The following is a 25,254-nucleotide window of genomic DNA, read 5'->3' on the forward strand; positions in this document are numbered from 1 at the left end:
TGTGATGCGGTCGCGCAGTCCTCACTCCACTTTCCTGAAAAGTAGCTATAATAGCAATAATTATAACTATAGCTATATAATAATAGCTATAGTTATTATCCGGACTGGTGCTGTCATCCAGACAACCACGATCGAATTGCTGTTTAATGGGAAGCCACAGCCTAGCATATTTTAACCTTTTTTCAGCCCATGCACGGTAGGGTTAAGGGGCCATTCAAGTATTACGTACGCAGATTTTCAACCATTTTTGACCCCTTCCCCGTCAGCAAAACACTGACCCCCCTGTCAGCAAAATTTCGTCAGCAGCTTAGAATATTTCATATCTTCAAAAAGGAGTGGTTGATGACGTAAGCAACCTTCAAACCTCCGGGGGTTTGAAGGTTATCATCAAAAGTCAGCAAATCCGAAACCCCCTCCCCTCGATGCTGACGAAATACTTTAATGACCTCTAACAGATTCGAAAACAGAAAGGAGGACACCTGCGTGCACACCTTTAGTGAACTCATTTATCCCCATTTCTACAATAGATGACGCTATTATTCAGTCGAATAAACCGGCCTCAACAATAATTTTCCCCAACTCTAAAACAAAACTGCTAAAAAAAGCAGAAACCATAGGCTTAGAAGTCTGGGGGGGGGGGCCACGGTCATTATTGCTGGGGGAGGGCACGATGGTGATGATGTCAATTCATGTATACATATATACATTAGATCAGTCGACTCCACCTTTGACGCTGGGGGGCCTCCCCGTTTCTCCGCCCATGGCAGAAACAGAAAGAATTCTAGGAATTTCGGCGGCTATTGGTGAATGCGTGTGGCGGGGGGGGGGGGGGGGGGAACACAAAAACACTCATCAATGAAAAAACATTCTGCATGTTTTAAGGGGGGGGGGAATTTTCCCAAGAAAAAAGGCATAGGCTGAGATAGACTTGAAGGTCTGGGGGGGGGGGGACAGTGCCGTCTTTACGCATGGGCTCACCCGGGCTCGGCATAGGCCTTAAGCAACGAAGGGACCTCACAAAATGAGATCTGGTTGGAATTTTCGAGAATTTACAGGATAGGATCTCAAAAAAATCACTCAGCCCAGGGGCCCATGATGGTCTTCAGACGGCCCTTGGGGGCACAATGATTGCTGGGGGAGATGATGATGATGATTACAATTCATATATACGCAAATACATTAGATCTGTCGGCTTTACTTTTGACGCGGGGGTGCTCCCCCCCTAAGTTATTAAAGTTATAACGTTATTTTAGTTCTTTTGCAGTCAAATAGATTGCATTGCTATCCGCATCACATTTACTAGCACTTTCTTTCAAACCGTGCCCAACTCAGCTCTACCACCATCTATGGGCGATTTACTACCTAGTGAGTTGTGCCGTAAGTGTAAGTGCGTGTGTACCTAACGATCTGAGTGCGTATGTAGTGTTTTGATTTTTCAGCGCTGCCATTTATATTTCAGAAGTGAATTGAGTGATGTGTTATGATTGAATTACATTTGCACTTTTTGCAGGTCTGTTGCTCTCTGTGGCGAGACTTTCGACGGTGGGGATCGAATCCGGGACCTCGCGACCCGAGTCTGTCACTATGACCACTCGACCACCCTAGCGGCCATTTACTAGTACTTTCTTTCTTTCAAACCGAGCACAATTCAGCTCTAATAAAGTATATGATACTGTATCAAACGCGATATCGATCCTGCTCAGCCGAGATTCCTCAAATACGAGGGTCGCGAAATGAAATCAATCGTTCTGATCAGTGTTATCCGAAAGAAAATTTTTGAAGGACATTTTCACTCCTCTCCAAAAAGGAGTTTATAATGACAAACAGAGTAATACTGTATTAAAGAAATACGCGTACTTGAAATTTGAAGGAGTATTTTCACTCCTCTACGAAATTTTCAGGGGGTAAAATTGAATTTTGATGCGTGAATCACGCGTCTCTCGATGGGTATTGGCGAACACTGGTGCTGACGCCTCTGACTTTGCACGATTGATTCCGCAAAATAATCTTGATGTCAAAATCTGGTGAAGTGTGATCGCGTAAAAGCGAAGATTACCCGTACCGCAGAAACAGGACATGGAAACAAAACATCATAGAAATAGAGGATCGGAACACTCAATCGAAATCAAGATCGATTCTAAAGTCGGCTACTAGGCAATTGGGGGGGGGGGATGGTGGTGGTGGAGGATATACAGATTCGGAATGGATAACGATACCAACTTCGAGCCTGGAAGTGAGCATCCAGTCTCACAAACTTAAACGAAAGTGACCGTCCTGGTGCACAAGCAAGAACGAAAGTGGGTATCCTGACTCCTAAACTATACCGAAAGTGGATATCCTGGCTCCTAAACTATACCGAAAGTGGTCATCCTGGTTACAGAGCATGGTCCGTTACCAGTATATTTAGAACGTTTTAAAAAGTCAAACAATGACAAGTGTCGTTGTGGTCAAGTCGGGACATTACAGCATTATCTGTGTTCCTGCCCGCACACTAAACAGTTCCATTTCGGCCACATTCCGGATAATGGAAAGCTTTGCTGGAAGCGACGCGTACTTCAGAGCCCCATCAACTTCGGTCGACTTCGCCAGCTGATCCAATTCCTGGACAAAAATCTTCATCATATCCATACCAAATGGGTTGGCACGAAGCGTAAACGAGGTGCTGATGACGACTATGTACCAGCTAGGTCCTTTCGCCCGGACCCTACTAGAATATACGATCTGCGGCCTCGTCGCTGAAACTCATCTCGTGAGAGCCAAGCGACGTTGCGCCTATCGACATTTTGTACTGACGAATGTCTAATCAAATCGTAAATTGAGATTATATTCCAGAAAACAATCAATCTTAATTAGTCTTGGCGATACTACGATTTCAAATCAACTCTTTACTATAAGATGAGCGTGATCTGACGGTTATACCTTTCGGAGTTCTTTAATTTCTTCCTCCGTATATTATGATACGTCCATTGACGAACATTGATTATAAGTGAATTTATATGTGCAATCTATGTGTAATATTTTATTTATTATTCTGAAGACATTTAATAAAATTTCCAGTCACACCCATCCTCCAGGAACGCTTCGATATCTCAATGAGATGGGAAGCGGGGTGTGTTTGGTTTTCAAAGGTCAAAGTCCAGTAGATTGCATTGGTATCGTATCACATTTACTAGTACTGGAAAAAATATCATATGGTGAAATCAAGTATGAAACAGTAGAGTGTAGGAGAGTGACTGAAAAGAACAGGAAACCAAACCTGTGTGTTCCCACACTCTCATCTGTTTTTTTTTTTTTTTTTGCCCTTTCCTATTTCCCTAATGTTAAAAATACCATTTTAAGATACCACTTTTTTAGATGAATCTCTGATACTTCAACTGTATATCGTCCAAATTTGTTTCCAAAAGCCCGTACATGAAGAAATAAGAATAGAAAAGGAAAATAAACAAAATAATATAAATGAGAATACAAATTTCTTTATTATCCATAACGGGAACTAACAAACCAAATGAATTAAGAATCTTATGAAACAGCTGTATTTTCCCCCCCGACTCGTATCACCAATCGAGTTTTGTCGTAACCAAACGCGGAGCAATTAAACAAAAACACATACAGTAATTCAAAATAAGCTCTGGGAGAGAAAGACAATGCAGACAGACTATTGATTGTATTGTTCCTGTAAGTTTCGTGTTCTAAAAATGCGTGCAGGTTGATTCTGAACTCGTGGTACAAAGGTTAACGGATGATATACAGCACACATGCTTAACGCATGGCCCTCGGAGTCATCTGACGTGGCCCGCAAAAATAACCAAACCACTCGAGCGGCCCGTGGCACATTTCCAGATTACTTCAGTGGTTCGCTCCACATTTCCAGATCATTTAAACGATCCGCGACACATTTACAGCTCATTAAAGCGGCCCGCGGCGTTTTTATAGATCACTGAAGTGGATCTCGCACATTTGCAGATCATTTAAATGACTTGATGTGCATTTCCAGACACACTTAATTTGCCCGCGGGCCACTTTCACATCACCTGAGTGTCTCTCAAAGCACTATTCTTGATGATTCAAGTGGCTCGAGACGCGTTTCCAAATCATTGAAGTGGCTCGCACAATCCAAAAAGCTGATCACTCCTGATATGCATGGTAATTATAAGTGAAATTTCCGTGTACTCTCTGAGTAGTTCTTCTTAAAAACAACTCATCCGAATACAGCCAAATTTGCAGGATATCTCAATGAGACCATGGGGGAGAGATATTTATGCAGGATTAAATTTTTACATATCGGGCTACAGATTTGTCCAGCCATGCCATCGACCTTCACGACCACCAACGCCTGTGAATCCTCACGTCGCACGTCGCCCTTCCTAAAGGCAAATTATGGAGCGCTATTAGCATCCTAGTTCGATGGATTCGATAGTCTATCAAGTGCAAATAGCATTCTAAAAATGAATCTATGTTAAGTTATTCAAAACCATGTGCACTTTCGTTCCTAGCCAATCAGAAACCGGTTCATAAGTGGAGAAATTTCTGGTCGATTCATATTCTGATTCTGACAATTTAAAACCAATCTATCAGCAGTACATTTGCATCAAGTAAAATTTCAAACACAAACCCATCAAATTTGCAAAAACACCATCCGAATACCATATTGATCCATAATACGCACACCATGACATCATAATGCATTTACTATTATGGTATCATGAAGATATATTTAAATACAGTCCACGCAGCCATGATGCCTGATGCTCTTTGTGTCCCAGCCACTTGCGGTACGTCCTTCCGAAATTATTGATATGCCCAAACGCGAATTATAAGGGTGGATCAAATGGAAAACAGAACAGTTGCTATAATTTGGTTTATTTTTGTATGAGTGTGTAGGTAAGGAAGGCAACCCTCAACTGCGGAATAGACTTGCCCTAGGCAGTGGCAAGGAATTACGTGAGATTCGCTGGCGGTCGGCCGACGGTATCGTTCAGCAGGCAATCGGTTGTTTATTGATCTGTGTGTTTTTTCTTTTCTTTCTTTTAAACCGAGCACAGCTCCGGTCTATCGTCACGGACAATTTACTACCGAGTGAGTTGTGCCGGAAGTGCGTGCGTGCGAGAAAGTATATTGTGTTGTGTTTCTGAGTCTTCGGTGCTACCATCTATATTTCAGAATTGAAATGAGTGGGGTGTAATGATTGAATATTTGTACCATTGTGCGCCCGATGCTCTCTGTGGCGAGACTAACGGAGAGATCAGCTCGCCTCGAAGTTGGTAACCACAGAAAATATGGAACAAGATATTTTTCTCAACGATCTTGAGGCTACTACCGATAGATATATGGGATCTTCATTTCCAACTTCATCCGACCACCACTGTGGTGACGGTGGGGTTCGAACCCGCGACCTCGCTATGCGAGTCCGTGACTAATATGACCACTCGACCACCACAGTGTCTGCGGAATGTTTGCGAGTAGAGAAGAGCAACGTGGCGATATTTGTTTTTTACTGGCAGAAGGGGTTTGAGTTGCATCGGTGAACGAAGGCAGTGTATGGATAACATGCACTGTCATTGGCTCGTGCGCAGGACTGGCAGAAGCGTTTCTCTGAGGGACGGGAATGTGTGAATGATGATACGCGACCTGGTCAAACTCACCTCGTCATCACAGTCGCTTTGGTGAAAGAAGTCGGCCAGATGACCAACCCAAACAGGCGACACATCATAAGGGACAACAGCTAGAAGATGGGAGTGCTTTTCCGTTTTATTCATGCCATCATTACAGAGAAACTCTACTACAGGAAAGTGAGAGCACACAGTGGAAACGCTTGCGCCAGTCTTGCATACGAAAGAACCCCGAGTGGCGTGGTGGTAAGATGCTCGTCTACCACCGTGAAGGTTGCCTTCAGGTCCCGGGTTTGAACTGGGGAAAAGTAAATAGAACAAGATATTTTCCCTAACGAGCTTGAGGCGACCACCGATTATGACACCTTCATTTCCAACCTAACTCGTTAATGGCAGTAAATTGCGGTATAGCGATATGGCCGGAGTTGGGGTGTGGTGAAATAGTCCTGCACATGAGTCAGCAACTGTGCATGTTCACCGTACACTGCCATCGCTCGCCGATGCATTTCGCGAACTAAAACTGTTTCTGCCACTAAGAAACGAATATCACCACGTTGCTCTTCTTCACTCGCAGACATTCCGCTGACACAGATGAAAAAAAAACAACCAATTGCTTGTTGGACGATACTGTCGGCCGATCGCCAGCGTATCTCACGTGATTCCTCGCGACTACCTAAGGCAAGTCCATTCCGTAGTAGGGGTTGCCTTCCTTATGTCTCGCTCTACCTCTACACAAAGCTTCGCCGCGCTCGTACAAAAATAAACCAAATTATAACAACTGTTCCGTGTTTTCATTTGATGCACCCTTATAGTTATTTTGACGCACATATAATGGGCAGTTTCTCATTTGAAGGGGTGATCCGAAGTCCTTTTCGACACAGAAACATGTCACTGTTTTGTCGAAGATCAACCAAGAATGTGAGAGCGACGCTGAAATTTCTTTAAGAAACTCTAACCAGATATCGTCAGACCACCGTAATGGTTATCTTTGTTTTGTCCGTTGTCCTTTTTCCCGAGTCCGAAACCGTTCTCCAGTTGCACCCCGAAGAAAACCTTCTTCTTGAGGTCCACGGTCGGCGAAAGGGGCTTTATAAGGCTCCTCAGGATACCGAGAGGCGAAAAAGGAAGTCCCTTGCCCAAAGTTATGGTCACTCCGTGCGGCGGCAACGAACCGTACCTATCTGCGTCTTCGTGATCCGATTCGCGTGGATCTGGATGGTGGTACTTTGGAATATGGGGGTGACTTTGCTGGAAGGTTCTGTGAGCGGTCTGTGTTGCCATCGGTTGTTGTTGTTGGTGATGATGATGATGCTGGTAGGAATGGGCTGATTGATCATGATGCCTGTTTTTATGTTGATGGCTGTCCCATTGAGACGGCAGGCCTCGCGCACCGTGGTCGTCTGCCAGCGCGGGCTGCTGTCGAGGACTTTGGAAACCTTGGAACGCTCTCTGAGCCGAGTCCTGTTCCTGCTGGTAGTGGTGAGTGTTGGCGAAGAACTCCCGGTGTTCGTTTTTGGTGGACGTTTCAGTCCTGATGTCGTCTTCGTGCGCGTCCATCAATTGCTTCCTGTGCTTTTTCCTGAAAGTTCGAGCCCTCTTGAACGAATTCGGAGACCCTTCGTAATCCTCTTCTTCGTCGTAATGGTTTTCTTGTTCCGGTTGCCTGATGCGAGCATTGTTATTATCAGGCATTGGCGCAAAAACCACGAACTGAGGGGTGTTTTTCCCGGCAGTCTTGCTAGCGGATAGAATTTTCGACAGGACGTCCGACGCTTGTGGCGCAGCCGTCGAGCTCGGGCCGGACGCCGACGACGACGACGACTGACCGACGTTCATATCTTGAGGGACATAGTGGACAACGTACAGAGGATCGTCCTTCGGCTTCTCGGAACTTGCTGATGTTATGATATCAACGTTCTCCAATACGTCTCTCTCGTCAGCCAAGTCTTCGTTGAGGATATCGGAACCCAGAATGTCCTTTGTCACGGCGCTGCCTATCGGGACTTTCTGGGTACCCAGCAGGTCGTTTCTTTCTTCGAATGTTCCGAACATCGGTTGGTAATCATCGTGGAATGAAGATCGATGGCTCTAAAAGAGAGAAAAGAACATAGGTTAATTGATTTAAAGAAAAAATTCAAGTGTGGAATATTTAGAAATGCACTGAGGTAAATTCTTTTGAGGTACTTTGAATTGATTCAATCGCATGACCATAATTACATCCAAGTATTACGTCAGCATCATTGGAGTTGGATGGGGAGGGTTTTCTGGGTTTGCGGACTTTTGATGACAAAGGAAGCGCGCGGAGGAGGGGGGAGAGATGTCATCAACCACCCTTTATAAAATATGAAATATCCTTAATGCCATCTTACTCGGTGTGCCAAAAAAACGAGTAAAAACCTTTCTCTAGTTATCTCTAAATGTTCCGCATATCCTTCAAGTGATCTGGAAATGTGTCTCGGCCGTTAAAATGTTCTAGAAATGTGTTGCGTGCCACTTAAGTGCTCCAGAAATGTGTCGCGGCCGGGTCAAGTGTTCTGGAACTGCGCCACGCGTCACTCAAGTGATCCATGATTACGATGCGGATCACTTAAGGGATTTGGGAATGTGCCCAAATTACTTAAGTAATTACCCCGGTAATTTGAGTGATGTAGAACTGCACTACAGGCAGCTTAAGTGCTCTAAAACTGTGCCACATATCACATAATGGATCTCTAAATGTGCAACGGACCGCTTAAGTGTTCCGAAACTGTGCCGTGAATCCCTCAAGTGATCTGTGAATGTGCCACGGGCCCACTTGAGTAATCTGCAAATGAGCCGCGGGCCGCTTAAATGGTCTGGAATTGTGCCACGGGTCACAAGCGATCTTTTAAATATGCCACTTAGTTAATTTTTAAAAAATTAGGTTTGAGATTGCGGGCAACATCAAATTACCCCGAGGGCCAATGGTTTAGCACATATAGTGGTGAAGAAGGTGAGTCGCAATGAATTTTTAAAGAGAAGTTTTGAGTTAGCTTTCAAATAGCATTGAAATTATTTTTTTTTACATCAAAAATTATTTTCATCGTCGGGGGGGAGGGGCGTAGGTAGGTTGTGACCCCCATTCCCGTGTACGTCTCTGATCCGAATGTGAGTTAGGAGATGGGGGACAGAGCTGACAAAATTTTACCAATGGTGGGGGGGGGGGGGGGTGGTCAGAGTTTCGCTGACTTTTGATGACGGTGGGGGGGGGGGGTCCAAAATGGCTAAAAATCTGCAGACGTAATACTTGAACTGCCCCTCCACCCTTAACAGGCTCCCATCATCTAAATATGATGAACGTAATAGTCTGCTCAATTATCCTCTGATGATTTCAATATTCATTTTTTAAGATGAAATTTTTAAAATGGCGTACGCATACTTGTTCTCTGGTTGCATTTTTTAAACATTTGTCTATTCTTTGACAGATTTGCTTGTACTGTGTGGGGATGGTATAGTGTCTACCTCTAATCAGTAAATATGCCGTTTACACAGTGGATAGGAACCTGGATTTGTGTTTGTATATCAACCACTTTCCTTCGATTGCATTGCATTTGCAACGTTTGAGTTTGATTGCCATCTATCCTTCACAAAATAAAACTGGAAAGAGTGAAATTTTTATTAGTGTTCCCGCAGAGAGAGGAGAGAAACGTTTTTCTTACTATTCGTGAAGCCAAAGGGTCGATTCGAATTTTTGGATAATTCGAATTTTGGGGATACCCCCTTGTGAGTTTGAACTGCTATGTTAACATTTAGATTTAAATTTAATTCGAGTTTTTTCCCCCTATGTGCAGGACAATGAGAAGTTTGATTCAAATATGTCATTTGTAAAATATCTCTTTTCTTAGAATTCTTGGCTAACTTTCAGTCATGATTATTTTTATGACATGAATGTCGCTCTCCACTTGTTAATACAAGATATACAGAAGACTGGATGTTGTGAAGATATTTATTACTTGAGATGTTAATTTTTTAAGGAAGGAAAAAACTCATCTCTGTCTCTACCGGGAGTCGAACCCGGGTCCCTCGATTGCCGGACGAGTGCTCTGACCACTAAGCTACAGAGGAGATAGAGATTGTCCTTCGCTAGAGCGTATATATGCCGAACGGAACCGTGCAATGGACGGTGAAACCGATCAGCTAATAGCTCATGGACGACGAGCCACCAGAGGGCTATATATATGACATGAATGTCGCTCTCCACTTGTTAATACAAGATATCTCTCCTCCAGATAGATATCTTTATCTCCTCTGTAGCTTAGTGGTCAGAACACTCGTCCGGCAATCGGGGGACCCGGGTTCGACTCCCGGTAGAGACAGAGATGAGTTTTTTCCTTCCTTAAAAAATTAACATCTCAAATAATAAATATCTTCACAACATCCAGTCTTCTGTATATCTTGTATGATTATTATTTTTTTTTCCTGGATCTTTTCCAGAGTGTGAGACCAGGTTAATGAGCGACCTAGAGCATGTGCAAGTATGTGAATGCCTAAAAGAGTGACCAGTAGTTTGTGAGCAAGCTAATACGGGACTAGGTCAATGAGTGACCAAAAGTGTGACCAGTAGTTTGTGAGCAAGCTAATACGGGACTAGGTCAATGAGTGACCAAAAGAGTGACCTAAAAATGTGTGCAAACATGCGAGTGATCAAAAAAGTATATGCAAGCATGTGAGTGACCAAAAGAGTACGCAGGCACGCGAGTGACCTAAAGGATGACTAACAGATACAGGCTTATATAAAAAAGTGGGAGCCGAGTGGGTTAAAGTATGGGGTGGTGAATTCGAGGAATGAATGGTCAAGAAAATTAGACCAAAATGAAAGAAGGGTGACAAAATTCGTTTTCCTCAGAGATAGAGAGAGAGAGAGGTTACCAAAACCGCAAATCCGCCTCTGCGTACATGGTAATCACTGAAAACAATACCTGAGAAAATGTTAACACTTTTTTTTAAGAATTTATCATAAATGAAAAAGCTTCGAGACTTGCCATAACAATGAGCTTCTATAATAAAAACTTTACAAGTTTTACCCACACAATACTTTTCCTTCCTTTTATACTAATAAAAAAAAAATCCCTATTTTAATCGTATTCTCTCTCAATGAAGTTTTCATTTTAGGACTCATTTTCACGCATAAGTAACGAGTTGTGGAGAAGCCAATTCCAACATTAGTTATAGCCCAGTTCGTGACGAAACAAAATGAGGATGCGACGGTTCCACGCAGGTACTATAAATATAGTAAAAGTACTCACTCAAAAAAAGCTATAGCAAACATCCAGTTACACAACTATTCAAATTACAATATAATATAGTTCTATTTTTTTTAAGGTTTTCAACAAACAACGGGAAATTCGTTTCGCTTCGACGTGTTTGACAAACGGGATGGAGTGAAAATTGAACGTATTTCTCTTACCTTATATGTTAATAAAGCTTTCCACCGTAAACTTTTAATAAGAAAAAAAAAAAGGGTGTTTTTCCTTGATCAACCTTTTTTCTGTGTATGAGGCACCACTTGGTCCTATATAACGTTTATTTTTTATACCACTATCAGGAAATAATCGTTAAATAAATGTCTTGAAAATAATAATTTTTTTTTCCTTAATTCACGCAAAGTGATACTAAAGGAGATATCGTCAGTATCTGGTTACTCTCTGGTGTAACCATCACGTATAACGTTCAATTTTATTTCGTCGTACATTCCAGAAGCGGGAGAGATGATATATCTTTTATATCAGGGGTCTTCAAAACGCATGGCCCTCGGAGCTTTTTGTCGTGGCCCGCCGATTATTTTCGGATATTGGTCGAAAGCATTGAAAACGATTAATTCTAGAATTGATGAAAGAAATAATTTATAAATTAATGAAAGAAATAAATAATTTCTAAATTAATGAAAGAAATAAATAATTTCTAAATTAATGAAAGAAATAAATAATTTCTAAATTGGAAAGAAATAAATAATTTCTAAATTGGAAATAAATAAATAATTTATAAATTAATGAAAGAAATAATTTATAAATTAATGAAAGAAATAATTTATAAATTAATGAAAGAAATAATTTATAAATTAATGAAAGAAATAATTTATAAATTAATGAAAGAAATAATTTATAAATTAATGAAAGAAATAATTTATAAATTAATGAAAGAAATAATTTATAAATTAATGAAAGAAATAATTTATAAATTAATGAAAGAAATTATTCTGGAATAAATGAAAGAAATAATTTATAAATTAATGAAAGAAATTATTCTGGAATAAATGAAAGAAATATAGAAATAATTCTATACTTAATGATGGAAATAATTCTATACTTAATGATGGAAATAATTCTATACTTAATGATGGAAATAATTCTATACTTAATGATGGAAATAATTCTATACTTAATGATGGAAATAATTCTATACTTAATGATGGAAATAATTCTATACTTAATGATGGAAATAATTCTATACTTAATGATGGAAATAATTCTATACTTAATGATGGAAATAATTCTATACTTAATGATGGAAATAATTCTAGAATTTATGATGGAAATAATTCTAGAATTTATGATAGAAATAATTCTAGAATTTATGATAGAAATATTTCTGGAATAAACGAAATTAATAATTATTAATGAAAGAAATAATGTTTTTGAATTTCTGAAACAAATAATTTCAGAATTAGTGAAAGAAAACTTTTAAATTAATAAGAGAAATAATTTCTTAATTTCTGATAGAAATTGTTCCACAATCAAAAGAAGAATAATTGATCCCTTGAGGCTACAAAGTGTTTGTTTCTATTATGTGTGTATGTATTTGTGTATTGTATATTGGTATTTGTGTATTACAGTCGACGCTGGTTTTTACGAACTCCCGCGCGTACGAAAATATAAATATGTATTCATTTGATTTTTTCATAATTGTTGAAAGAAGTGATTTCAAGATGTATTGAGAAGGAAAATAATTTCCGAATTACTGAAATAAATAATTAAAGAATCATTTAAAGTGATTGCAGATTAAAAAGTAACAGTAACAGTTTTACAGTCTCCACACTGCGATGCCCTCTCAAAAAGTGTTCCCAGATGTCACGGTTTTTATCAGTGAATCAGCATTATGTTCCGCTTTTTCAGTCGTGTGACCTAATGCGAGCTGATCTTCCACTTGGAAAAAGTCTCTCCGCAGAAAGCAGGCCCCTAGAAGAATATGTATACGGAGAATGCGTACGATTAAGTAGCAGTAGTAGCGGGATAGTAGACTGTATGATGGGTCAGTTGAGAGAAGGAAAGACTAACAGCGTCAATCAAGAGAAAGAAAGACCAACATCAGTTAGTTAAGAGGGAAAAGACTAAAACATCGGTAAAGTAAACTAAAGACTAAACATCGGTCAGTTAAGAGAAAGGAAGACTAACAGCGGTCATTTTAGAGATAGAAAGACTAATAACGGCTAATTAAGAGAAAGAAAAACTAAAATCAGTCAGTTAAGATAAACTAAAACAAACAACGGTCAGTTCAGATAAAGAAAAGCTAGCAACAATGAATTAAGATTAGAAAGACTAACATGAGTCAGTTAAGACAAAGAAAACCTAATAACGGTCAGTTAAGATAAAGAAAGGTTAACATCAGCCAGTTAAGATAAAGGAAAACTAACAACAGTTAGTCAAGATAAATAAATAAATAAAGCTAAAATAACGGTCAGTTAAGATAAAGAAAGACTAGCATCAGTCAGTTAAGGTAAATAAATAAAGACTAAAAGATAAGATAAAGAAAAACTGACAACGGTCAGTTAAGGGTATAGAAGATTGTGACTCCGGTCAGTAAATCATTTTTTTTTTTTGAATTGGCATCCTCATCTAAAATATGGATACAACGTACGAACGATGTAATTTGGTGAATTGCACCGACGACAGGTCAAATGGGATAATGGGGCACAGAATTATTTCATTGGGGTGACACAAAATGTGTAACACATAGTTTCCGTAAGTTATCATTTTATCCTAAAGGACACAATGAGGAAAAATTAACGGAGCATATCGAGAGACAAAAGAAAAAAAAATTTTTTTTTTCTTTCCAATTTCTTCGAAAATGTGATCGACCGTTAAACGGGGTGAAACACTCGCGAGAGAAAAAAAACAACAATATGAATTGTTTCTTATGGGAAAAAAATGAGTTTTAGGTAAAATTTTGAAAAGTGAAAATTTTCATTACGGTTCAATGATCACTAAAGCGAAAACATCATTATTGATTGTTTATTTATCATTATAATAATAGCTCCATGGCATTGTTAGAGCTCTTGAATGCGGGTTCAACAATTCTAGCTCTGACACGGAGAAGCAATTATTATTAAGAAGTAAATTATTACTAACAAATGATCCGAGAATCTGTTTATAGAGTAATGATTCGTGTAATGAATATATTTCGGGTAATGAATATAAGCAATGATTATTTGCATACTGCTCAGCTCATTGTTGGAAAGGTATTGCCGTCACAAAGAGAATGCTGGAAACATGTTTTCGTCTGAGACATTGTTGGAAATCTGCTGCTGTGTATGAAATTTACTGCTGTTTTAGATATTGTTAGCAATCTGCTGTCAATAGTTGATATTGCTGTTCTCTCCAATGCTGTTACCTATTACTATTTTGATAATTATAGAAAAAAAATGATTCTCAGTATAAAGAACTGTTAATTTTTTTCTATTTATTGTATTGTTTCACGAATGATGCTCTAAATTGGTGACAATGCCCCAAATCTGTCACTCGAAGAAAAAAATTGCTATCCTTTTGTTATAAAGTAGCCCATTGTTGATACAGCGTAATTTGATAATTGTATTATTTCTCACAGTTTGTCGTACATGGAAGTCCCGGATATGTTTTGAGGAGGGCCTTGGGTAAAAAATTGTGCCTTTCCTTCCCCTCACGAGGACTAAAGATCACTCGTCAGTTGGAAAAAATATATTTTCAGTTTTACTTATCCCAAATTATGAAGGGGGGTCCAGGTGCGAATCCAAAGAGTGACGTTGGGCGATCGCCATTCCTATGAGCCAAGTAATATGGGAAAAATCTCTCTGGAAAAAACGGGATAATCTAACTAACCTACAAAATAAGTGTCACCCTCTCGACAGATCACCCTGAATCCACTCCTTAAGGGGTGCCCCAGATAAAAGTCCCACTTGCCTACGGAAAATCATACCCGGATTATATAACTTTTTATCATTTTATTCTAAATTTTATGTATTCAAATAGTGTATAAAATTTCTTACGGCGTATCTTGGCACGGATTGATGGCTCTTGGAACTATGACGCCTAGTTTCAGACTCGCTGCCTATGGCCCAAGCAGTTACACCTAAAGATGGACAACAAACAATAATTAGTAACAAATGGCAAGGATGCAGAAACGAAAATAATTGAATAAGAGTTATACTCATGCTTTATACATAAGTAAACTGGCCATACAAATCCCATATCTCCCCTTTTACTCCGATAATCGTCCCGTCGTTTTGAGGAGAATATACTGCTGTGCAAATTATGCTGCCAGACTAAGCTATGTGGCCTAAGCCAGATGACCACATGTATATGTGGCTATCTGGGTGGCCTATGTCATTCACGAGCTATTAGTTGATTGCTACTGCCGTCCATGTACGGAGGCTTTCAACATATATATACACTCCAAGGTTGAAATATTCTGCCTGTTTCCATAGCTTAGTTGGTAGAGAACTCGTCTGGCAAACGAGACCAGGAGTTTGAGTCCCCGTGAGGTCAGAGATGAATTTTCTTCCTTGTAATCATCATCTCCACAAATAGCCAGTCTTTCGATGAATCTTGTAATACAAGTGGAGAAGACATTTCTATATATATATATATATTGTTGTGGTTCTCGTATTATTTTATTAATCCAATTTGTTGCTATGTGAAATCTATCAAAGAGCTAGTTGCAAATCTTTACTGTAAAATGAAATCTGTTGCTGTCTAAGGCATTGTTTGAAACATTCTGTTGTGCGAGACATTGTTGGGAAATTGCTATTGTGGGAGACATTGTTGGAAAACCTGCTGTTGAGGAAGACATTGTTAGAAACTTGTTGTTGAGGAAGACATTGTTAGAAACTTGTTGTTGAGGCAGACATTGTTAGAAACTTGTTGTTGAGGAAGACATTGTTAGAAACTTGTTGTTGAGGAAGACATTATTGAAAACCTGCTGTTGAGGAAGACATTGTTGAAAGCCTGCTGTTGAGGAAGACATTGTTGAAAACCCGCTGTTTAGGAAGACATTATTCAAAACCTGCTGTTGAGGAAGACATTGTTGAAAACCTGCTGTTGAGAAAGCATTTTAGGAAATCTGCTGCTATCAAAGAGATAGATACTGTTGTGAGATAGATTTATAATCATTATAAATACTCATATTTAACTAATATAGTTCTCATGTGCAACTTTATTTTCTTCTCATGAAATACATTTGGATTACCTGTTAGATTTTCTACCGCAGACTCGAACTGAAATTAAGTTTCCCCCTATATTTCCCGCCAGTCGGAAATAAAAAAATTTAGATTTCACTGAAAATTAGTGATCGACAGCTGTGTTACTTATCTGTGAAAATTCGTAATGTCCCGTAATTTCTGGTTCTGGGGTATACTGATGTTTGATTTCCATCATATTGAAATATGGTCATCTCACTTATATGACATGTCAAGTGAAAACAATAAATAATAGAATAAGACTAAATATGTTGATCTATGGTTTCTAAAATCTGAGAACGTATGGATAATACTGCACATCGGAGTTGTACACTGTGCAGCTTTTTCAGTCCGCGGTATTTCTGCCATTCGCGAGACAGAAACTAAAAAATAAAATGTGGGCATACGAAACGTGTTTTACAGGATATTCTTGCAATTTTTGCTTGCTTCTGCACTTTTTTAAAATGCATTTTTGAAATCAATGAATTTTGTTTCTTGGCTGTAATTGGCAACTTTTGCTTTCCTTCGAAATTTTTTTTTTTTTTGGATACAGGCCTAATTGACAACTTTACTAACCTTTACAACTTTTTCGATGATATCTCGTATTTTTATGAAAGAAATCGGCCAGCCCGTATTTTTTTTTTTTTGTATATTTTTGCCCAGGTATTCATTTATTGGGTTTCGATACTTTTCTACCGAAACTTTCGTGGCAAGGATAAAATCCCTTGTTGGGCCGCATTTCACCCACATGCCGGAGGTTGTGCAACCTCCCCACTGTACATGAACTTATGAAAACCGTACGCGGTTACGAATACTCCCCTTGCAGGAACCAGTAGGAACGAAAGAAAAATCAATTCGGATGTTTTTGATTCGTACGATTCCATATCCAGCAGAGCGTTTAACATCCAAGAAAAATTGGTGCCGTCGTTTGGTCCCTCCCAATATTAACCCGGAAAAAAGACATCACGTCGGGCGAATATTACAATAATTTACTACTCAAAAATATCAATGTGTGACATACTCTTATGAGAGAATAACAAAGAACTTGTTTTTAACATGAAAGGCGTTAGGGCATGTCCCAAGCAATTTTGATTCCATGCTTCAAGGAGCAGAGATTCTGTCATTTTTCTTGTGTTGTTTTTTTCTTTTACCTCATCTTCACACTTTCTTGTGACCGTTGGCCGAATTCATTCTTTCACGATGATGAATCATTATCTTATTGTTATTGTGAATCATAATCTAACACTATCCGTGCAAACACTATTGGTTATTGACCTTTCAGTAATTGATAGAAATCAGATCAAACTGGGATGGTTAGATTGAGTTGTTAAAACAAATAACTTTACGATCCACTTTTTGTTGTTAAACAAAAACAATCGTGGCTAACGATTTCAAACATTATCTGAGACCGAAACGTAGTTCAAACAATGTCTTCGACAGCAGTAGATTGTTAAAAAATTGTCTCAGACAGCAACAGATTTTTCAGCAATCTCTTAAACAGCGACAAAGGTTTCATGAACAACGTCAGTAACAGCGTTTTCGAAGAACTGACGAACTGACTTAGAAACATTCTTCTTGACAGAAAAATATTTCAAACAATATTCTTTTCTTCAATCAATTTTATCTCAACAATGTCTCAGGCATCAGCAGATTTCTCTAGACAGCAAAAGATTTCAAACAATCTCTTTGGCAGCAACATATATCTCTTGATACCAGAAGATTTACACAGATCTTTTTCACCACAGAATAATTTTAAAACAATCTCTTTGACACCAGAAGATTTCCAATCTTTCACGATCTTTTTTGACCTCAAAATATTTCTAACGGTCTCTGACAATAGTAGTATATATTCAACAATGTTATATTAGCAGATTTCTAATATGCTTTGTAACTTTACATTAGCAGATTTTTAAAGAAATACGATAAACATGTTGGGGTAAATCGAGAAGCTATCCATACTTAGATTAAGACAACCATAAGTATTCTTTATGGGCATTGTATAATATTTTATCATGTGTTATATATTGTTTATTGCATTTTTATTTGGGTTGCTGTATTTTTGAAATATATGACATCCATATTTTTATGGGCATCTTTTTCTCAGCCACCGCGTTGGACATTTTGCCTGTTGTATTTGTATTTGTATAATATTCTCTTTGATAGAAACGCATTTTGAACTATATGTAAAACAACAAAATATTTCCATCAACACACAGAAGCAGGTTTCCAACAATGTCTCCCAGAACACACAGCAAAATATTTTATTATTATTTTAATATTTCTTTATATCTACAACATTTTCTTTGGAAAAAAAGGCATTTTCAACAAGGGTGCGGTAGCCCAGGTCGATAGATACTCGCCTAAAGTACCAAAGGATATTTAGAGGTATAGCGATTTCGATACCAGATTCGCTCTTGTCAGAAACTTTCCCGACACAGGGGTACCACAAACACGGCGACGTGACCACAGAAAGCAGGGAGTCTCACATCGAGGGGTTAGCGCACCAATCTCTCAACGAGTATAAAAAAGCTGCCGTTCGGAATCGGCAATAAATTGTAGGTCCCGGTCTAATTAGCCCTAATTGTGCAGAAAGTGACCGTGGTGCGACAAAAATGATCAAATGATCACTTTCAACAATGACAGCGAAAGGTTTTCAATTATGTCTTGAAGGGGCGCTGGAAGTGTTTCGGACCTGTGGGTGCTCGACTCGAGTTTTACGTAAGAAAAACTTTTGATTTATGAATAAATTGTGGGGTGCTCTAACGCGATACAAAATACTGTGTGGGCACTCAAACAACCACAGCACCCCTGGCCAGGGCCATCTTAAGAGCATCATGGCCCTACCCGGGCCAAATGATTTTTCTGCGGCCCACCCAGGCAAATTTTCAAAAATCTCAACCAGATCCCATTTTAGTGAGGCCCCCGGGCCGTGCCCGGGTAGGCCCATGCCTTAAGTCGGCACTGGACCTGGCTGCGAGACGCTGATGTGTCTCACACAACCGAAGGTCCCCAACAATGTCTTAGACAGCAACATATTTCCTACGATGTCTGCAGAACGTTTCCTCACACGGCAACAGATTTCTCTGAACAGAAAGAGCTTTCTAATAATAACCCAGAACAGATTTCCAATAATATCCAAAAGAGATTTTCAACAATGCAGCACACAACAACAGCTTTGCCAAACATGTCTCCCACAGCAGGTAAGTTTCCAACAGTCTTAAACAACAACACATTGTTTGCATTCAGTACCTAATACAGTCAACGCTCGTTATAACGACCCCGTGCTATTCCGTCTATTCCATTACACGACTGCTAGGCTAAAATCCCAAATGTTTTCATAGAACGATTATCATATATATTTTACATTCGATATAACGATGCAACGTCCGACGGAACGAAGGGGGGTCGTTATATCGAGCGTCGAATGTATTAATCGATGGGAAGCACCCGGTCATGACAATTTGATAGATGTAAGCCAGCGACATCACGCGACGCCATTTTCAGTATAATATTCATGATTTGCTCTGTTGCTTATATCAATAGTTATCATTAAAGATAATTGTAATATGATCGACACCTCATCTGTGATTTCCATTACGAACATTCGTAAGTATAGATTCGACTTCCTCTTTTTTGTCTCGTCTTACTCGTTATATACCATTTGTCCCGTTTTTTCAACACTGCTTATTTGAATTTGTGATATTTACTAGATCGTGAGAGAATATAAAGGAAGTTTCATAACTTATAAACTATATATTAAATAATTATCTCTGTAGGAAGAGAGAGATTCATCTCTCACATATATTTGTCAGGTTCAATGTTTTTTTTCACGCACTACATCAGGGCTTCACAAATTGAAACAAAATATAATTAGGTGCCAGCCCAATTTCTTAGGAGCTAAGCATGGTATTTTGTTCAAGAAACAACATGATCCTGCGAGTAGAACCCATGCTTTTACTTTTCGCATGTTAAAAGACGTAGCGTAATGAAGTAAGAGAATTTTGTGTAACCCTCAAACTCCAATTTATAAATTCACTCCAATTTAACAACCATGTTTAGAAAAATTTAGGCACCAATGCCGATTTTCTAGTCGCCATGGCAATCTGGAGAATGGAATTTGTCCGGCTCTGCACTACATTTCAATTCACTTTTTCTAGTAGTCCATTTCCATTTCCTCTACCAATGGTACTTGTTCAGCAATTTCAACAACAGTTGGGGATTTTTACGACTTAAAAAGCAGCGTTTTTGGTGAAAATTAGGGATGTCCAGTATTTCGCCATATTTAAAATCCCATTTGTCCGTATTTTTCCTCAATGAAATATGGTCACCCAGTCATTTGAATGTTTCTTTCGTGAAATACGTTTTTGTTTCCTGCGATTTTTTTATAGCAGCCCTTCACACAGCCCTTCACCTTTCCCAAATTTGTCGAAATTGCATTTTGTTTTTGGCTACAAATAGTGATGTATCCCGTAAAAGATCACAATTTCCTGCATTTTCCTCAACGAGGTATGGTGAACCTAAGTACGAAAGTATAATTTTTATATGATCCCCATATGAATATTTACTAATATCAATCACCCAAAAATTGAATATTTTGTCATTTTTCTAGAATTAATTAGCAGATCTGTGTGCTTGTGGGACCACCTCTGGCCCGCTCAGAACCGTAACGCTGCACTGAGCAATTCGGAGGACAATACAGATTTGTTCAGCTATGTACACGTACTCATAAGCAGTGATTTGACGAAAAACGTTAAACAGAAAGCGACTTATCACATACAAGACGTCTCGTCTTCAAAAACGCAACAAAATGCTCGTAGTTCCTTCCTGGCGGAGCTACTATAGAGGCAAAAGCAACCTTCCATAGCAATCTCCACAATTCTCGTGGGATCTTTACACTTTCCTCGGCGCTATGACATTGCCAAATCATCGGAGCTATCCCCAGACTTGCCAAGTTTGTCGTTAATTTGGCGAGATTTGTAGAGAAATGCGTTAATGGCTATTCACAGGCGAAAAAATTACATAATAAATGATAAATGAGGACTGTTTACATAATTTTCGTAACAATATTTTTAAAGAATTTTTAATGCGGCTGATCAAAAATTTGCATTTCAGGTATTTGATTTTATCATTAAAATTATTCACATTTTTTTTTTATGATTTTAAAATTTTTCTCATCATTATTAACAAAAAATTTGAAACCCAAGAGATATCAGAAAACAGTTTCTCTTTTTGGGTATAATTGAAACTTTTTTTTTTTTGTGTATGTCATGAAAATTATTTTATATAGGCTAATATTATCAAATTTAATTCCATTGTAAAGATGCATAAATGCAAATGCCCCAACAAGCGAATTCCCAACGAGGTGATTAAAGATATTGTTGAAGATATTAGTGGTTCCCAAGATGTTGATGGAAATCTGCTGTTATTTAAGGCATTATTGGATATAAAGTTGCGAGAATTCACTCAAAATGTTGGAAATTTGTTCTAATACATTGTTGGAAATCCACTGTCATTCAAGATATTGTTGGAAATTTGTTCTAATACATTGTTGGAAATCCACTGTCATTCAAGATATTGTTGGAAATTTGTTCTAATACATTGTTGGAAATTTGTTCTAATACATTGTTGGAAATTTGTTCTAATACATTGTTGGAAATTTGTTCTAATACATTGTTGGAAATCCACTGTCATTCAAGATATTGTTGGAAATTTGTTCTAATACATTGTTGGAAATCCACTGTCATTCAAGATATTGTTGGAAATTTCTTGCTGTATGAGAAAGAGTTGGAAATCTGATGTTTTTCAAGACATTGTTGGTAATCTGATGTTTTTCAAGACATTGTTGGTAATCTGATGTTTTTCAAGACATTGTTGGTAATCTGATGTTTTTCAAGACATTGTCGGTAATCTGATGTTTTTCAAGATATTGTTGGAAATCCATTATTACTCAAGATATTGTTGAAAAATCATTCACTCAAGACTAGAATTCACTGAATATTAATTGCAGTCAAATACGTTGTTAAAATTCTAAATTATAGTTCTGTTTAATTTTAAACTGTTAACCGACATTATACAGTCTTACCGAGCACTATTGAAAAAATCCTTCTGTCAGCCGAAAGAGCAATAGAAAAATTTCCATGCTAGATGCATTGGAATTTCGTCCGGTTTCGATGAATTCATGAAGAAATTGTATTTTAAATAATTTATATTAATAATTCTAGTGTAAATAGGTTTTCTCGCGTCCAGAACATTGTTGGAAAGTCTGTTACGATTATATAAAAATGTTGCTGCGGTGAAAGATATTGTTAGAAGTACAAAGTTGTAAGACTGCATTATAGAAATGTGTTGCTGCTAAACACGTTGTTGGATATCTGTTATTATTCGAAATGCTTAGCAAATTCACTTTCATTCGAGAGATTATGGGGAAATAATGCTGTAAGCCTTTATTAAGAATGCATTTCTGTTGGAAATTTGTTGCTGTGGTTGTTGGAGATTTTTGTTATTCAAGACATTGTTGGAGATCCTCTGTCATATAATGGCTTGGATGACATTACTATTCCATAATGTCATCCAAGACTTTATGGAAAATAATGTTACAATACTTGACTAAAAATGAGTTCTGTTGGAAATTTGTGTTGCTTTCTAAAACTTTTGAAAATCTGCTGCTATACGAGACATTGTTGAAATAGAGTATCAAGAATTAATTAAAAATGTGTTCTGTTGGAAATTTTATGCTGTCTAAGACATTATTGAAAATTAAGTTGAAAGACTACTACAAATGTGTTGTGTCAAACAGGTTTGTTAGAAATATATTATTCAAGATATTGTTGGATCATTTACATCCTCTGACTCGAGACAGTGTTGGAAATAAGGCTCCGAGAATTCCCTAAAAATTGGTTCTCTTAGAAACTTGTTGCTGTCTAAGACATTGTTGAAAACCTGCTGTTATTAAAGATGTCCTTTAAAATCTGCTGTTACTAAAGACATTGTTAGAAATCACTTAAATCTCTTATTGTTTAAGACGCATTGTTTTTTTTTTTTTTGTTTTTTTTTTTGCAAATGAACGAACCTACACAATACTCAAGCCTTTCGACACATCGCCCCGCACCCACAACCTATCTCAGCTTACTTCACAGTTGAAGATGTCTACTTTCGCGGATCCAGATGGGGAAGATAGGAACGACACGCCCCACCCCCTTTCAAAAGTCTAATATGGTGAAATTCATCCAACCAGTAAAATGTAAGAAGATCCAGTGAATCTATACAAAAAATTCATTCGCCCCTCCTGACACATCGACCTGGATCCACACCTGATTCTCAGTATCTGTGATTCTTCGAAACCCCACCGTCGCCGCAGTGATGGTCGAATGAAGTTGGTTTCTGTAGATTCCAACTTCGAGGCGCAAATGCGGGCCGATCTCCTCGTTACAAGTCTCGCCACTGAGAGCAACAGGCCTACAACGAAACAATTATTCAATCACCATACTTCACTCATAGTTAGAAAAACTGGCAGATGTCGGCACTACACATAACACAAGCATCACACAGTAAGAAAACTTCATGTTAGGTTCACAACACCTACAAGCACATTCCAACATCTACCAATTCGTTAGAAGTTCTGCAGAGGAATGTGGACGAGGTGCATGTATGGTATAGTAGTATCTGTGATTCGAAATTTTGACGTAGACCAGAGCAAGGCCGTCCAAAGAACATGGTAGTCTCTCGGGCAAAGTGATATTTCTGAGGACCCCTTGTATGGCTGGAAATAGCTGCCTAACAGCTTACATACTTCCTATCGAAAAATGTAACCAGGTGTAACTATCATGAGGTGACCGGTAGAAATATGCATTATGACGGCACTGAACCAAAGGTTGGCGTCCCAACTGTCTAAATAAATAAGCGCTGATGGTACCGGCACCACGCTCCGTGTATCAATAAAAATCACAAAAATTTAAAATTTATTTCCCCCACTGTATATTTCCATAATTCGCTCCTTAAGGCGCATTTACTTACCTATGACGGCCGCCATGATCGGCAGGGCTATCCCAACGGCGACGATACACCGCATCTTGCTGTTGGAACCGCTCTTGGAACTGTGACCACGGGACCTCGACGACACGGAACTGCTGCAGCTCCTGGACTTGCCATCATGGTGACTAGAAACGACGGTATTCCTCGGTCTCGATGGATGTCCCATCTTAAATCGAACAGGAACGCTAATGGCCGTTTGGACATACACGAGCGTTATTATTCTTGTGACGAGCGTTTATTCCATTTCTATAATCGATGTCGACGCTGAGAGATTCCAGCAAGCAAGCAAAAACGAACTAGTAACCAACACTCGACGTGCGATGGCTTCACTGTCTCCCAACAGAAAAAAAAAAAAGAAAGCCAAAAAATCACAGAGAAAAAGAGAGTCACTGAGCCACTTAACGCGTGACTTGCTATGTCTTGAGTCGATGAAATAAATGATCATTTCGCGTCACGGTGGTGACTCGTCGTTAAGTCGATACATGCTTTAAAGACGGCGGCGACGTTGTAGGAGGTGGAGAAGAGAATGCCCGTGTCTCTTGTAAGCGGGAAAAGTTACATAAAACTTGATTTGACTATTCCCTCGAAAAAAGAAGAAGAAGTAAAAGCGACAGAAAAAGATGATGGAGAAGTAAAAACACAAAAAGTGAAAACTTCTGATACTTTCTTTTAGAAAGAAAACGGGGCTTTCGATTGTTTCTTGTGTCGAGTTCCGGATTTTTTTGTCGAAGCTGTTCCTTTAGTATCATCAATATGTCGAGGAACGAGGAAGGACCTTTTTTCACGATGCGGTACTGGAAAAGAAAGGACTATTCGGAAGACCCTGCGCAACCAAGAGATATCGTTGGAAGGATTCGGAATTAAAAACTCAGTCGGAAAAGAGTGAAGTGCAATGGCTACCATTTCGGCCCGTGTAAAGCCCATGAATATACAATGCCATTTCTCCTAACAATGATACCTAACTGAGGAGGATGAGACAGGCATTTTGTTTTCCTCAGCTCATTACATGAAGAATATATGTAATTTAGATATTTTTTCTGGATAGAAGGTCACTCATTTTAGTCATGCTTTCCCACTGTTTCGTCACTCACATGCTTACACGCGCTCTAGCTCGTTATTCTCACTGGTCATGATTGCACACTGTTTTGGTCACTCACATACTTGCACATG

At 38.8% G+C, this 25,254-nt stretch overlaps 1 protein-coding gene across 1 annotated transcript; it reads right to left on the minus strand.

The window, feature by feature from the left end:
- Positions 1-3,457: 3,457 nt before the first annotated feature.
- On the minus strand, positions 3,458-24,500 carry LOC149078164 (uncharacterized). The gene is made up of 3 exons (XM_089241753.1): positions 24,067-24,500; positions 14,866-14,948; positions 3,458-7,697 (listed from the first exon to the last, which is right to left on the minus strand). Exons 1-3 carry the CDS (start codon positions 24,248-24,250, stop codon positions 6,561-6,563), a joined length of 1,404 nt encoding a protein of 467 aa, XP_089097879.1. The 5' UTR covers positions 24,251-24,500; the 3' UTR covers positions 3,458-6,560.
- Between the last annotated feature and the right edge of the window lie 754 nt (positions 24,501-25,254).

Source organism: Pholcus phalangioides, unplaced genomic scaffold, assembly GCF_987345545.1.
Source record: "Pholcus phalangioides strain wild (caught in Gottingen) unplaced genomic scaffold, Ppha-v1.0 ptg000014l_1, whole genome shotgun sequence".
Classification (NCBI taxonomy): domain Eukaryota; kingdom Metazoa; phylum Arthropoda; class Arachnida; order Araneae; family Pholcidae; genus Pholcus; species Pholcus phalangioides.